The 15,017-nt window shown below is 39.9% G+C and overlaps 1 protein-coding gene across 1 annotated transcript in view; it reads right to left on the minus strand.

The window, feature by feature from the left end:
- HERC1 (HECT and RLD domain containing E3 ubiquitin protein ligase family member 1) overlaps positions 1-15,017 on the minus strand; it is a 227,558-nt gene that overhangs the window by 15,911 nt on the left and 196,630 nt on the right. The window contains exons 62-68 of the mRNA XM_082383545.1: positions 7,383-7,448; positions 7,083-7,208; positions 6,076-6,214; positions 3,604-3,785; positions 2,638-2,793; positions 1,809-1,931; positions 615-717 (exon numbers count right to left, since the gene is read on the minus strand). Of these exons, the coding sequence (XP_082239671.1) occupies positions 615-717; positions 1,809-1,931; positions 2,638-2,793; positions 3,604-3,785; positions 6,076-6,214; positions 7,083-7,208; positions 7,383-7,448 (895 nt within the window). The remainder of the gene's footprint in view (positions 1-614; positions 718-1,808; positions 1,932-2,637; positions 2,794-3,603; positions 3,786-6,075; positions 6,215-7,082; positions 7,209-7,382; positions 7,449-15,017) is intronic.

Raw genomic sequence — 15,017 nt, forward strand, 5'->3', positions numbered from 1 at the left:
TCTCCTTCACCAGAACCAACTCCCTGTCCTTAGCAGTGTCAATGTTCTTCCAAGACTAGAAACTTCAATCACAGCTCACTTCTTCCTCCCTCTTCCTCACACACTCTTCAGTCACTACAACTTGCAAAGAATTTCCATTTACAAAGCTGAATATGTTGCCAGGGAATCCCACTGTGGATGCTTAGATTTTGAACTTACTCAAGATTTGAATCCCGAATGCCTGTGAATTCCTAAGACCTGGACCCCCAGTCCCTGCAAGGGCTGGGAAGTGAGGCAGGATCCAGAGGAGCTCTGGTGGTCAAGGCAGTGTTTGTGGTAGCATGGCAGAGGTAGCAGAGAGGAGGAAGGGAAGGGCTTTGGCAGGAATTCTTCTGGCAAGAATGAAGGCTCTGGCATGAGGGGCCATCAATGGGGAGGAGAGTTTGTCCTTACAACAAATATCATGAAAGTGGAGCAGAAAAGTAGCTAGTGAATGAAGGTTGTGTGGCCAATCATCACCCAGAATGAAAAATGACTCAGTTTAAGCACTTTCTATACAGCTGGAAGGCAAATGTTTCTGTAATACATGTGTGCACAAAATAAGCAATGTAATTAATGCCTGGAAAATGCCCTACCTTGACCAAAGGTATACACGTGACCATCTTTGGTCAATGCAACAGAAAACTGAGTTCCACACGCAACCTTTTTTATTCCAATTCCACAAAGGACATCAACTTTCTGCAAAATAAAAGCGTAAGGCACATACTTTAAAAAGGAAAATAAAAACACTCGAATTTGCCTACTGGCATGTATAAACTCAAGGATTATCTTCCAATAAAAATACTAATAGTCACTTACTTGTTTTCAGCCATATCCACACTCCTAAATGTTATTTTCTCATACTGCTCTGCAAACTACCTGAATTTGGGGGAGTATTGGAGGGGGTAGGGGATGTTTAACTAAAATCCCCAGGACCCCATGTGAAGTGGAAACATTCCTCTGGGCAACAGAAACCAAAGAGAATCCTATGGCTGTTTAAAGAACACTGTAAGACCATGTAAAGCCATGGGCTGCTCCCAGTTAGATTTTTTCTGCTTTCAGAGGTGACAATAACTGCTTTATATGTTCTCCAGAGAGGATTTCTTTCCTTTTTGTATCCCTAGCTGAATATTCACCAGTCTAGCTATCAAGATGTCACAGACTATATACGATAGTGAATCTGGAGTTGAATATAAATTGAATACTTGTAAATCATGCTGCTTGTTAAACGTGTTAGAAAAATCCACATAAAAAGGATTTCACAGGAGGTCTTCTGAAGAGCCAAGAAACCTTCTATAATGTGAATAAAGCCTCTTAATCATTTGTTTATGGACTTGGATTTCCTATTACTTTTTAAATGCACATACCTGTATAATTCAGTGGTAATAATAAGCTGAAATGGCAGTTACAAGCAGAGAGTTACAAAAGATTGTTCATGGTTCTCTCCATAAGACACCCTGGAGATATGTTTATACTTATTTCTTCTCTACATGGGAGGTAGTCCTACATTACTCAGCCCATGACAAAGACAGATGCTTGTCCTTGCAGAATTTTTATATCCAGTTTAGTAATTAATGCTTATTAACTACTTATTTTAATTAATTTATTTTAAATTACTTATTTAAGATAAGATCTGGAATGCTGGAAATTTAAGAATAAGCAAAACAAGCTTCTAAATTTCATTATGAATTACCAAAAATGTTAAAGGTAAATTACTTCCAGCTAAAAAGAGGTACTGACAGAGAAGAAAACCATGTTGTCTGAATCCCTAGATTAAAGCCAATACTGACCTGAGGTGAAGATTTTGCAGTGGAATTTCCTAAGCCTAGTTTTCCATAGTCCCCATCTCCAAAAGCCCACACCATGGATCCATCTGCTGACACTGCCAAAGTATGGTTTAAGCCACAAGCCACCTGGAGAAATAACAGGGTGGTCAGTAAGGCAAATCACAATACCTAAAACACCCATTTCTGGGACCCTCTGTCTCGACTTCAGTGAAAAACTTGGCTGTGTTTCCAAAAATTTTTATTGGTTTCAGGGCCTTACATATGTTAACCAAAATGTGTCATGAAGAAAAAAATTCCTAACGTCCACAAACAAAAAACCACCTTTTTCAAAGTAAAATCCTTCAAATATCTGTGGCTAACTCTGAATCAGAGAGCACAAAAGATAGGAAAAAGTACATATGATTGAAAAATACTCATTCACACCGGAAACAGTCTAAGGAATGATAAAAGATAAAAATAGTAAAAGATAAAAATATTTCATCTCATCTTCTTGTTAACAGAGAGTCTCAAAATGTACAGGTCAGGAACAATTATTACTTAAGAGCAGCAGCTACCAATGATGTTGCAGTTCAGCCATCTACTTCCAAGATACTGAAGAGGAGTTACTATACTGCTTAAAGCTTTCACATCAAGTGGTATTATGAAGAGGATTTTAAAATATTCACATCCTGAATTAAGACTTCCATTTGTTTATCAATTAGGCCAAACAAAATGTACATCAGGTTAAGTACAACTGGTGATTCTAGTTTTCCTGAAAGGACAATGTCTAAGTGCACATAGGGGAAACAAGAAACTATGATCATATAGAACGTATTATTGATTTATTCCATGCCTGTCCAATCTGATACCCCTCCAGTACAGTCACTCTCTCTGGAAGTTTTTTGTTAGAAGTGTTTCCAAGACCCAGACGACCGTAGTCACCATTCCCAAAGGTAAACAGTTTGCCATCTGATGTTACCACTGCTGAATGTTTGAAGCCACAAGACATCTACGAACAGAACAAACAAGAACAAAAATTTTAACAAGAGGGCATACTAAGAAAGAAATCAGTCCTTTTTGGTTATTAATACAGTAATAATCTTTAAGTAAACTTCACTGAAAACTCAGGATCTTAAAGACCAGTATGTCCTATCCACCCAAGTGGCCCTCCTGCTCCCCCAAGTCTGATCTACCTCAAAATTCTCAGGAAGACCAAGCTAAACAGCATACCTTGGAAGTGTTGCTACTCTTCAGCTATGCAGAGATGACCTAGACTATATGAGTTAATGAATAGGGAAATTCTTTGTAAACTCTAAGGTGCTACGTAACTTTACAATATTATTTTAGATCACAAATTGATTTTCCAGAAAATGTATATGAATTCAACCTTTGTAACGATAATGATAGGTTGAAAGCAAAGCTTTCCATTTATCACTATATCAAGAACTGTGGGGCAGGAGTTAAACCCCACTTCTTCCAAGGACCTGAAGCACCCTGCCCTGGGTCAACCAGCTGGCTCAAGAAAAAGGAGTCCATTCTAACACCAAAGCCCATTCAAACTCCTGAGACGCTCAAGAATGACTCCGAACCACCAAAAACACTGGATCTTTTATGATGGGATAATATATTTTTACTACTGTTTTTCATTACATAAACTTGAGAACTCAACACCTAGTATGTTTACATTCAAAGATAAACTTATCCAGGCGCAACTACGTCCCGCGTGCCACAACTAAAACCCGGCGCAGCCAAATAAATAAATAAATAAATAAATATTAAAAAAAAAAAAAAAGATAAACTTATCCACGTTCTGCCTGACCTGCACCACTTCCTCTCCCTGTAAGGCCTCGATCTGCCTGGGCCGCCGCTGCCTGTCGCTGTTCCCATGGCCGAGTTTGCCATAATCACCATCTCCCCAGCTAAAGACCTCACCACTTTCAGTCAGGGCCATTGAGTGTCCATCAGAACCACAGGAAGTCACCAGCTGGGTCACCACAAAGCCTGGAACAGAGCAGAAACCCAACACGAGTCACTGAATGTTAAAAGTCCCCTCTTTACCTGAAGCTGCTACAGAGTAGTCTCACAGAATCAAAAAATACCACAACAGTACTTCAGAAATATAAACAATGTCTTTAATTTTAAATCAGATTTGCAGCCATAACCTAGAAAACTGGGAGTAGTCACATAAAATGATGATGACAAGGAAGAGGAGAAGGGTGATAAGAGCAGTTATAGTCACTAAAGATTATGTTCTAGCCACTCCTATAAATGCTTTACATGGATCGCTCATTTTCTATTTTCACACAGATCCTATGAGGCAGATATTATCATCACCACTTTTACAATTGGGGAAACTGAGTCACAAAGAGGTTTAGTAGCTTGTGCAAAGTCCCAGAGGCAGGATGTAACAGAACTGAACAGGAACCAAGCCCTCCCATCCCCAGTGTTGTGGTCTTCACACACAGATCTGAAGGAAGAGAACTTAGAGCTACTCAAGAATTTGTTCTGAACTCATGTTACTTGTATGCTTTTACTTAAAAAACTCAATTTGCTCTCTTTGTAGGCTTCAGAGTCAGTAAAAGTTAACCTTAGGAACAAGTCAGGGGTCCCTGCAGTGGTTTTTCCAGAGGTTTTCTTTCTCCAAGTCACAGAGAACTCTGATGGGGATGCCCTTTAAAGTCTTTAGTACATACGCACATTTCCGTATAAATTGATTTTTAATGTTAATGAAGCACATGCATGATTACTACTGCCCAGATCCTAGAGAAATAGAAATAAAAACAAAAATAAACAAATGGGACATAATGAAACTTAAAAGCTTTTGCACAGCAAAGGAAACCATAACAAGACCAAAAGACAACCCTCAGAATGGGAGAAAATATTTGCAAATGAAGCAACTGACAAAGGATTAATCTCCAAAATTTACAAGCAGCGCATGCAGCTCAATAACAAAAAAACAAACAATGCAATCCAAAAATGGGCAGAAGACCTAAATAGACATTTTTCCAAAGAAGATATACAGATTGCCAACAAACACATGAAAGAATGCTCAACATCATTAATCATTAGGGAAATGCAAATCAAAACTACAATGAGGTATCACCTCACATCGGTCAGAATGGCCATCATCAGAAAATCTGCAAACAATAAATGCTGCAGAGGGTGTGGAGAAAAGGGAACACTCTTGCACTGTTGGTGGGAATGTAAACTGATACAGCCACTCTGGAGAAGAGTATGGAGGTTCCGTAAAAAACTAAAAATAGAACTACCATACGACCCAGCAATCCCACTACTGGGCATATACCCTGAGAAAAACATAATTCAAAAAGAGTCATGTACGAAAATGTTCATTGCAGCTCTATTTACAACAGCCAGGACATGGAAGCAACCTAAGTGTCCATCATCGGATGAATGGATAAAGAAGATGTGGCACATGTATACAATGGAATATTACTCAGCCATAAAAAGAAACGAAATGGAGTTATTTGTAGTGAGGTGGATGGAGTTAGAGTCTGTCATACAGAGTGAAGTAAGTCAGAAAGAGAAAAACAAATACAGTATGCTAACACATATATATGGAATCTAAGGAAAAAAAAAAAAAAAAGGTCATGAAGAACCTAGTGGTTAAGACGGGAATAAAGACACAGACCTACTAGAGAATGGACTTGAGGATATGGGGAGGGGGAAGGGTAAGTTGTGACAAAGTGAGAGAGTGGCATGGACATATATACACTACAAAACGTAAAATAGATAGCTAGTGGGAAGCAACCGCATAGCACAGGGAGATCAGCTCGGTGCTGTGTGACCACCTAGAGGGGTGGGACAGGGAGGGTGGGAGGGAGGGAGACGCAAGAGGGAAGAGATATGGGAACATATGTATATGTATAACTGATTCACTTTGTTATAAAGCAGAAACTAACACACCATTGTAAAGCAATTATACTCCAATAAAGATGTTAAAAAAAAAAATCTCTCCAAAAGAGAAACTTCTATATATTAAAAAAAAAAGTTGCCTAATTACAGTTTTGCAATTTTAAATAATTTGTTTACAATCTTCAGTGTGTATTAACACAGCAATTCTAGCATGGCTATGATAAGTAACTTGCAAAATAATACAGCTCAAAATATGGAAAATTAAGGTTGTACATGCCTAAACGAGAATCTAAATATAAGTGAAAACCCTACATGACTTTATCTAGCAAAGGTTTGAGATGAGTTCTAACATAATAAGCAAACATTCCTACAGATAGGCCATAGTTTCCGATCAGCTTTTAACTGAGGATAATTTTACCTTGTAAGGCTGAAATAACTGTCAGCACATGAAGGTCATCTGAATTTCCTTGTCCTAATCTGCCATAACTTCCTTCCCCACAAGCCAACACTGTGCCATTGGCCTGTATGACAAAGGTACAATTCTGACCACATATAACCTAGTATAAAAACACATAATTAAATATATTATCTTCTATTATATAGCTTTAACATGCAAACATTTAAAATGATTCCATGTATACCTAGGATACCTTTATCAGTTCTTTTATCCTTTCATTAAAGGGAAAGGGTGGACATAACAATGGGGTTCCTATAAGCCCTTGATTATTATAAAACCTCTTACTTAACCAAGAGATGTATGAGGCTCATCTGATTATTTAAGATACTTTAGAAACATGTTATCTACAGGGCTTTCAGCCAATTGTGCAGAGTTTAAATAATAACATTAACAACAAAACAGATAAAAGAAGAAAAAGGAGAGGCTGATAGGAAAATAGTAAAGACTGGCTGGAGGCCAGCAAGAAACAGAAATTACAGGGGATATACACATGAAAGAATAGTGTATCCTGGGGCTTACTGAGGTAGAGAAGAATGGAAGAGAAAGCAGTGGCCTCAAGAAGGGTTTAGAAATATAGTACCATGATTATTAGAAGAGGGGAGGAGTGTCAATGAAATCTGGTTAAAGATCCCAGTAAGTTTATGGCCCCCAAAGAGAGAATCATTACCAATATCTTAACTTCTATTAAGTATGTACTGGGCAGGCATAATGCATCATGATGTTAATTCATGATACGTGAAAACAAGAAAAATTTAGAAACTTATTAACAAAACCTAAGTCTGATAAAAACTCTAAAAATCTTTTATTTAGAAGCTATATAGAAGCTATATATCATGACTTTCTTTGGTGATTCCTCACAATAGACTATGCAATGGACAAACTTCATCCCACAGTAAGTTACTGACAGCAAGGGAATCAGAATTGTCAGTTCCCAAGTTTCTTCTCCATTTCTTTACCCTGCTAGTTACCTGTTGGGCCTGTGAGAATGAGGGAGCTGCTGCAGGTACCATTACATTTCTTCCAGCTTCTGCCAGCTGTCCATGCCTGCCAGCACCCCACAGGTAGACATCACATTTACCTCCCAGGTGCCAGTCCTAGAAAACCACAATCAAGTCAAAATTTGATTCATTAATTCATTCAAACAGGCATGTACTGGGTACTAAGTGTGTACCAGCCTCTATGGGGGACACCAGGGCACGAACACACAAGCATTTAGAACCAGAAGATTTACTAAGAACCACCATATAGTTATCTTTATCTTTACTGACCTCAGGTCTGGAAGTTGCCCAAGACATAATTTGTTCATCCATGCCATTAATCCATTTACTGTTATCCTGAAAGACAGGGCAAACATCAGGATCAATTTTGCTTAATCAAAATTTATTTATTTTTTTTTAGGAGGCCTTAAAAATGATCAATTTTTTTTTATTAATTAATTAATTTATTTATTTATGGCTGTGTTGGGTCTTTGTTTCTGTGCGAGGGCTTTCTCTAGTTGCGGCAAGTGGGGGCCACTCTTCATCGCGGTGCGCGGCCTCTCTTGTTGCGGAGCACAGGCTCCAGACGCGCAGGCTCAGTAATTGTGGCTCACGGGCCTAGTTGCTCCGTGGCATGTGGGATCTTCCCAGACCAGGGCTCAAACCCGTGTCCCCTGCATTGGCAGGCAGATTCTCAACCACTGCGCCACCAGGGAAGCCCTGATCAATTATTTTTAAATAGGAAAGGAGAAGCCCAAGATCACATGGTCAGTTACAAGCAGCGCAAAGACGAATGCAGCCCTCCCTTCTCCCAGGCCATTTTTTGAGAAAATCTTTTTGCAAATGATTTATCTGTTCTTAACTAACAACTGAGTCTTAAAGAATTTGGTAATATTATGAGAATTTAAGAAAAGTTAAACAATCATGCCAAACTTGATTTTTAATATTTCCCTTTACTATAAACACTTGCACTATCAACTATCACGAACATATTGGAGATTCAAAGCTAACCACTTCTGAGCACCCATAGGTACAAGGTCATCTGCAGGAGCCACCACCCCCGTGAACTCGTTGTATAGCTGTGGGCAGGTCATCTTTCTAGGCTTCAGCTTCCTCACCTACAAATGACATATTTGAGGCAAATGGGCCCAGAAGGATACTTCCTAATTAAAATATTCTATATTTAGATAATTTCCTTCAATTCATATGTCTGTTTTATACTGTATCTATATTTATATATTCAAATGTTTGTTTATATAAATCTTAACTAGGTAAAGGGGTTGTCAGATCAAGTGCTGGCCTGCACTATCTACCCCGGCATTTTATCTCCATCACAGTTTCTGTATCTAGACACTCTCAAATACAATCAGAAAGAAATGACAACTAAAATGTTCTCTTAAACATGACTGAAGTGCCAAATAGTTTAGAATCTATAACTGGAATAAATCTAAAAAGATGACCAGGAAAAAGATGCTAAAATATATTTATAAATATATATATATACTGGGGGACCTTCAAGGTGGCAGAGGAGTAAGACGTGGAGATCACCTTCCTCCCCGCAAATACATCAAAAATACATCTATATGTGGAACAACTCCTACAGAACACCTACTGAACGCTGGCAGAAGACCTCAGACTTCCCAAAAGGCAAGAAACTCCCCACGTACCTGGGTACGGCAAAAGAAAAAAGAAAAAAGAGACAAAAGAATAGGGATGGGGCTTCCCTGATGGCGCAGTGGTTAGGAATCCGCCTGCCAATGCAGGGGACACGGGTTCGTGCCCCGGGCCGGGAAGATCCCACATGCCGCGGAGCAACTGGGCCCGTGAGCCACAACTACTGAGCCTGCGCGTCTGGAGCCTGTGCTCCGCAACGGGAGAGGCCGCAACAGTGAGAGTCCCGCGCGCTGCGATGAAGAGTGGCCCCTGCTTGCCACAACTGGAGAAAGCCCTCGCACAGAAACGAAGACCCAACACAGCCAAAAATAAATAAATAAATAAATAAATTTATAAAAAAAAAAAAAAAAAAAAAAAGAATAGGGATGGGACCTGCAGCTCGGGGAGGGAGCTGTGAAGGAGGAAAAGTTTCCACACACTAGGAAGGCCCTTTACTAGCAGAGACGGGGGGGGGGGGTGGGTGAGGGGGAAGATTCAGAGCCACGGAGGAGAGCGCAGCAACAGGGTGCAGAAAGCAAAGTGGAGAGACTCCAGCACAGAGGATCAGTGCCGACCAGCACTCACCAGCCTGAGAGGCTCATCTGCTCACCCACCAGGGCAGGTGGGGGCTGGGAGCTGAGGCTCGGGCTTCGGAGGTCAGACCCCAGGGAGAGGACTGGGGTTGGCTGCGTGAACACAGCCTGAAGGGGGCTAGTGTGCCACAGCTAGCCGGGAGGGAGTCCAGGAAAAAGTCTGGAGCTGCTGAAGAGGCAAGAGACCATTGTTTCAGGGTGCATGAGGAGAGGGGATTCCTTTCCTGTCTGCCCACAGAAGCACCGCCTAAAAGAGCTCCAGAGATGGATGTGAGCCGCGGCTATCAGCTCAGACCCCAGAGACGGGCATGAACCGCTAACGCTGCTGCTGCAGCCACCAAGAAGGCTGTGTGCAAGCACAGGTCACTATCCACACCTCCCATGCCAGGAACCTGGGCAGCCTGCCACTGCCAGGGCCCCGTGATCCAGGGACAACTTCCCTGGGAGAACACACGGCGTACTTCAGGCTGTTGCGATATCACGCTGGCCTCTGCCACGGCAGGCTCGCCCCACATTCCAATTATAACTACTGTACCGCTCCCTCCCCCCAGCCTGCATGAGGAAGAGTGGCCTAATCAGCTGCTGCTTTAACCCCCTCCTGTCTGGCTGGGAACAGATGCCCTCAGGCAACCTACATGCAGAGGCAGGGCCAAAACCAAAACTGAACCCCAGGAGCTGTGGGAACAAAGAGGAGAAAGGGAAATTTCTCCCAGCAGCCTCAGGAGCAGCGGATTAAATCTCCACAGTCAACTTGATGTACCCTGCATCTAGGTAATACCTGAATAGACAACAAATCATCCCAAAATTGAGGCAGTGGACTTTGGGAGCAACTGTAGACTTGGGGTTTGCGGTCTGCGACTGATTGGTCTCTGATTTTTATGTTTATCTCAGTATAGTTTTCAGTGCTTGTTATTATTGGTGGATTTGCTTATTGGTTTGGTTGCTCTCTTCTTTTTTTAATTATTATTATTTTTTTATTTTAATAATTAAAAAAAATATTATTATTATTTTTTCTTTTTCTCCCTTTGCTTTTGAGCCGTGTGGCTGACAGGGTCTTGGTGCTCTGGCCTGGTGTCAAGCCTGAGCCTCTGAGGTGGGAGAGCTGAGTTCAGGACACTGGATCACCAGAGATCTCCCGGCCCCACGTAATATCAGTCAGCGAGAGCTCTCCCAGAGATCTCCAGCTCAATGCTAAGACCCAGCTCCACCCAACGGCCAGCAAGTTCCACTGCTGGACTCCCCATGCCAAACAACTAGCAAGACAGGAACACAACCCTACCCATTAGCAGAGAGGCTGACTAAAATCATACTGAGTTCGCAGACAAACCAAAACATACCACCGGACGTGGCCCTGCCCAACAGAAAGACAAGATCCAGCCCCACCCACCAGAACACAGGCACCAGGTCCCTCCACCAGGAAGCCTGCACAACCCACTGAACCAACCTTAGCCACTGGGGGCAGACACCAAAAACAACGGGAAATACGACCCTGCAGCTGGCAAAAAGGAGACCCCAAACACAGTAAGTTAAACTAAAACAGAAGACAGAGAAATATGCAGCAGATGAAGGAGCAAGGTAAAAACCCACCAGACCAAAGAAATGAAGAGGAAATAGGCAGTCTACCTGAAAAAGAATTCAGAGTAATGATAGTAAAGATGATCCCAAATCTTGGAAATAGAATGGAGAAAATACAAGAAACGTTTAACAAGGAAGCCTAGAAGAACTGAACAGCAAACAAACAATGATGAACAACACAATAAATGAAATTAAAAATTCTCTAGAAGGAATCAATAGCAGAATAACTGAGGCAAAAGAACGTATAAGTGACCTGCAAGATAAAATAGTGGAAATAACTACCACAGAGCAGAATAAAGAAAAAAGAATGAAAAGAATTGAGGACAGCCTCAGAGACCTCTGGGACAACATTAAACGCACCAACATTTGAATTATACGGGTCCCAAAAGAAGAAGAGAAAAAGAAAGGGTCTGAGAAAATATCTGAACAGATTATAGATGAAAACTTCCCCAACATGGGAAAGGAAATAGTCAATCAAATCCAGGAAGCGCAGTGAGTCCCATACAGGATAAATCCAAGGAGAAACATGCCAAGACACATATTAATAGAACCAACAAAAATTAAATTCAAAGAAAAAATATTAAAAGCAGCAAGGGAAAAGCAACAAATAACATACAAGGGAATCCCCATAAGGTTAACAGCTGATCTTTCAGCAGAAACTCTGCAAGCCAGAAGGGAGTGGCAGGACATATTTAAAGTGAGGAAAGGGAAACACCTACAGCCAAGATTCCTCTACCCAGCAAGGATCTCATTCAGATTTGACAGAGAAATTAAAACCGTTACAGACAAGCAAAGGCTAAGAGAATTCAGCACCACCAAACCAGCTCTACAACAAATGCTAAAGGAACTTCTCTAGGCAGGAAACACAAGAGAAGGAAAAGACTTACAATAACAAACCCAAAACAATTAAGAAAATGGGAATAGGAACATACATATCAATAACTACCTTAAATGTAAATGGATTAAATGCTCCAACCAAAAGACACAGACTGGCTGAATGGATACAAAAACAAGAGCTGTATATATGCTGTCTACAAGAGACCCACTTCAGACCTAGGGACACATACAGACTGAAAGGGAGGGGATGGAAAAAGATATTCCATGCAAATGGAAATCAAATGAAAGCTGGAGTAGCAATTCTCATATCAGACAAAATAGACTTTAAAATAAAGACTATTACAAGAGACAAAGAAGGACACTACATAATGATCAAGGGATCAATCCAAGAAGAAGATATAACAATTGTAAATATTTATGCACCCAATATAGGAGCAGCTCAATACATAAGGCAAATGCTAACAGCCATAAAAGGGGAAATCGAGTGTAACACAATAATAGTAGGGGACATTAACACCCCATTTCACCAATGGACAGATCATCCAAAATGAAAATAAATAAGGAAACACAAGCTTTAAATGACACATTAAACAAGATGGACTTATTTGATATTTATAGGACATTCCATGCAAAAACAACAGAATACTGTTCTTCTAAAGTGCACATGGAACATTCTCCAGGGTAGATCATACCTTGGGTCACAAATCAAGCCTTGGTAAATTGAAGGAAAAATGAAATCGTATCAAGTGTCTTTTCCAACCACAACACTATGAGACTAGGTATCAATTACACGAAAAAAACTGTAAAGAAATACAAGCACATGGAGGATAAACAATATGCTGCTAAATAACCAAGAGATAACTGAAGCAATCAAAGAGGAAATCAAAAAATACCTAGAAACAAATGACAATGAAAACACGACGGCCCAACACCTATGGGATGCAGCAAAAGCAGTTCTAAGAGGGAAGTTTACAGCAATACCATCCTACCTCAAGAAACAAGAAAAATCTCAAACAACCTAACCTATGTACACCTGATTCACTTTGTTATGAAGCAGAGACTAACACACGATTGTAAAGCAATTATACTCCAATAAGATGTTAAAAACAAACAAAAGAACCCAAAAAACCAAAAAAAAACCCTAACCTTACACCTAAAGCAATTAGAGAAAGAAGGACAAAAAACCTGCCAAAGTTAGCAGAAGGAAAGAAATCATAAAGATCAGATCAGAAATAAATGAAAAAGATATGAAGGAAATGATAGCAAAGATCAATAAAACTATAAGCTGGTTCTTTGAGAAGATAAACAAAACTGACAAAACATTAGCCAGACTCATCAAGAAAAAAAGGGAGAAGACTCAAATCAATAGAATTAGAAATGAAAAAGGAGAAGTAACAACTTCTGCAAATATATACAAAGGACCATGAGAGATTACTATGAGCAACTACATGCCAATAAAATGGACAACCTGGAAGAAATGGACAAACTCTTAGAAAAGCACAACCTTCCGAGACTGAACCGGGAAGAAACAGAAAATATAAACAGACCAATCACAAGCGCTGAAATTGAAACTGTGATTAAAACTCTTCCAACAAACAAAAGCCCAGGACCAGATGGCTTCACAGGCGAATTCTATCAAACATTTAGAGAAGAGCTAACACCTATCCTTCTCAAACTCTTCCAAAATACAGCAGAGGGAGGAACACTCCCGAACTCATTCTACAAGGCCACCATCAACCTGATACCAAAAAAAGACAAAGATGATACAAAAAAAGAAAACTATAGGCCAATATCACAGATGAACATAGATGCAAAAATCCTCAACAAACTACTAGCAAACAGAATCCAATAGCACATTAAAAGGATCATACACCATGATCAAGTGGGGTTCATCCCAGGAATGCAAGGATTCTTCAATATATGCAAATCAATGTGATACACCATAGTAACAAACTGAAGGATAAAAACCATATGATAATCTCAACAGATGCAGAAAAAGCTTTTGACAAAACTTAACACCCATTTATGATAAAAACTCTCCAGAAAGCAGGCATAGAGGGAACCTACCTCAACATAATAAAGGCCATATATGACAAACCCAAAGCCAACATCATTCTCAATGGTGAAAAACTGAAACCTTTCCTCTAAGATCAGGAACAAGACAAGGTTGCCCACTCTCACCACTATTATTCAACATAGTTTTGGAAGTTTTAGCCACAGCAATCAGAGAAGAAAAAGAAATAAAAGGAATTCAAATAGGAAGAGAAGAAGTAAAACTGTCACTGTTTGCAGATGACATGATACTATACATAGAGGATCCTACAGATGCGACCAGAAAACCACCAGCGCTAATCAATGAATTTGGTAAAGTAGCAGGATACAAAAGTAATGCACAGAAATCTCTTGCATTCCTATACACTAATGATGAAAAATCTGAAAGAGAAATTAAGGAAACACTCCCATTTACCACTGCAACAAAAAGAATAAAATACCTAGGAATAAACCTACCTAAGGAGAAAAAAGACCTGTATGCAGAAAACTATAAGACACTGATGAAAGAAATTAAAGATGATACAAACTGATGGAGAGATATACCATGTTCTTGGATTGGAAGAATCAACATTGTGAAAATGACTCTACTACCCAAAGCAATCTACAGATTCAATGCAATCCCTATCAAACTACCAACGGCATTTTTCACAGAACTAGAACAAAAAATTTCACAATTTGTATGGAAACACGAAAGACCCCAAATAGCCATAGCAATCTTGAGAAAGAAAAACAGAGCTAAAATCAGGCTCCCTGACTTCAGACTATACTACAAAGCTACAGTAATCAAGACAGTATGGTACTGGCACAAAAACAGAAATATAGATCAATGGAACAGGAAAGAAAGCCCAGAGATAAACCCAGGCACATATGGTCACCTTGTCTTTGATAAAGGAGGCAAGAATATACAACAGAGAAAAAACAGCCTCTTCAATAAGTGGTGCTGGGAAAACTGGACAGCTACATGTAAAAGAATGAAATTAGAACACTCCTTAACACCATACACAAAAATAAACTCAAAATGGATTAAAGACCTAAATGTAAGGCCAGACACTATAAAACTCTTAAGAGGAAAACATAGGTAAAACACTGCATGACATAAATCACAGCAAGATCCTTTTTGACCCACCTCCTAGAGAAATGGAAATCAAAACAAAAATAAACAAATGGGACCTAATGGAACTTCAAAGCTTTTGCACAGCAAAGGAAACCATAAACA

This window comes from Balaenoptera borealis (genome assembly GCF_965194805.1).
Source record: "Balaenoptera borealis genome assembly, chromosome: 3".
Lineage (NCBI taxonomy): Eukaryota > Metazoa > Chordata > Mammalia > Artiodactyla > Balaenopteridae > Balaenoptera > Balaenoptera borealis.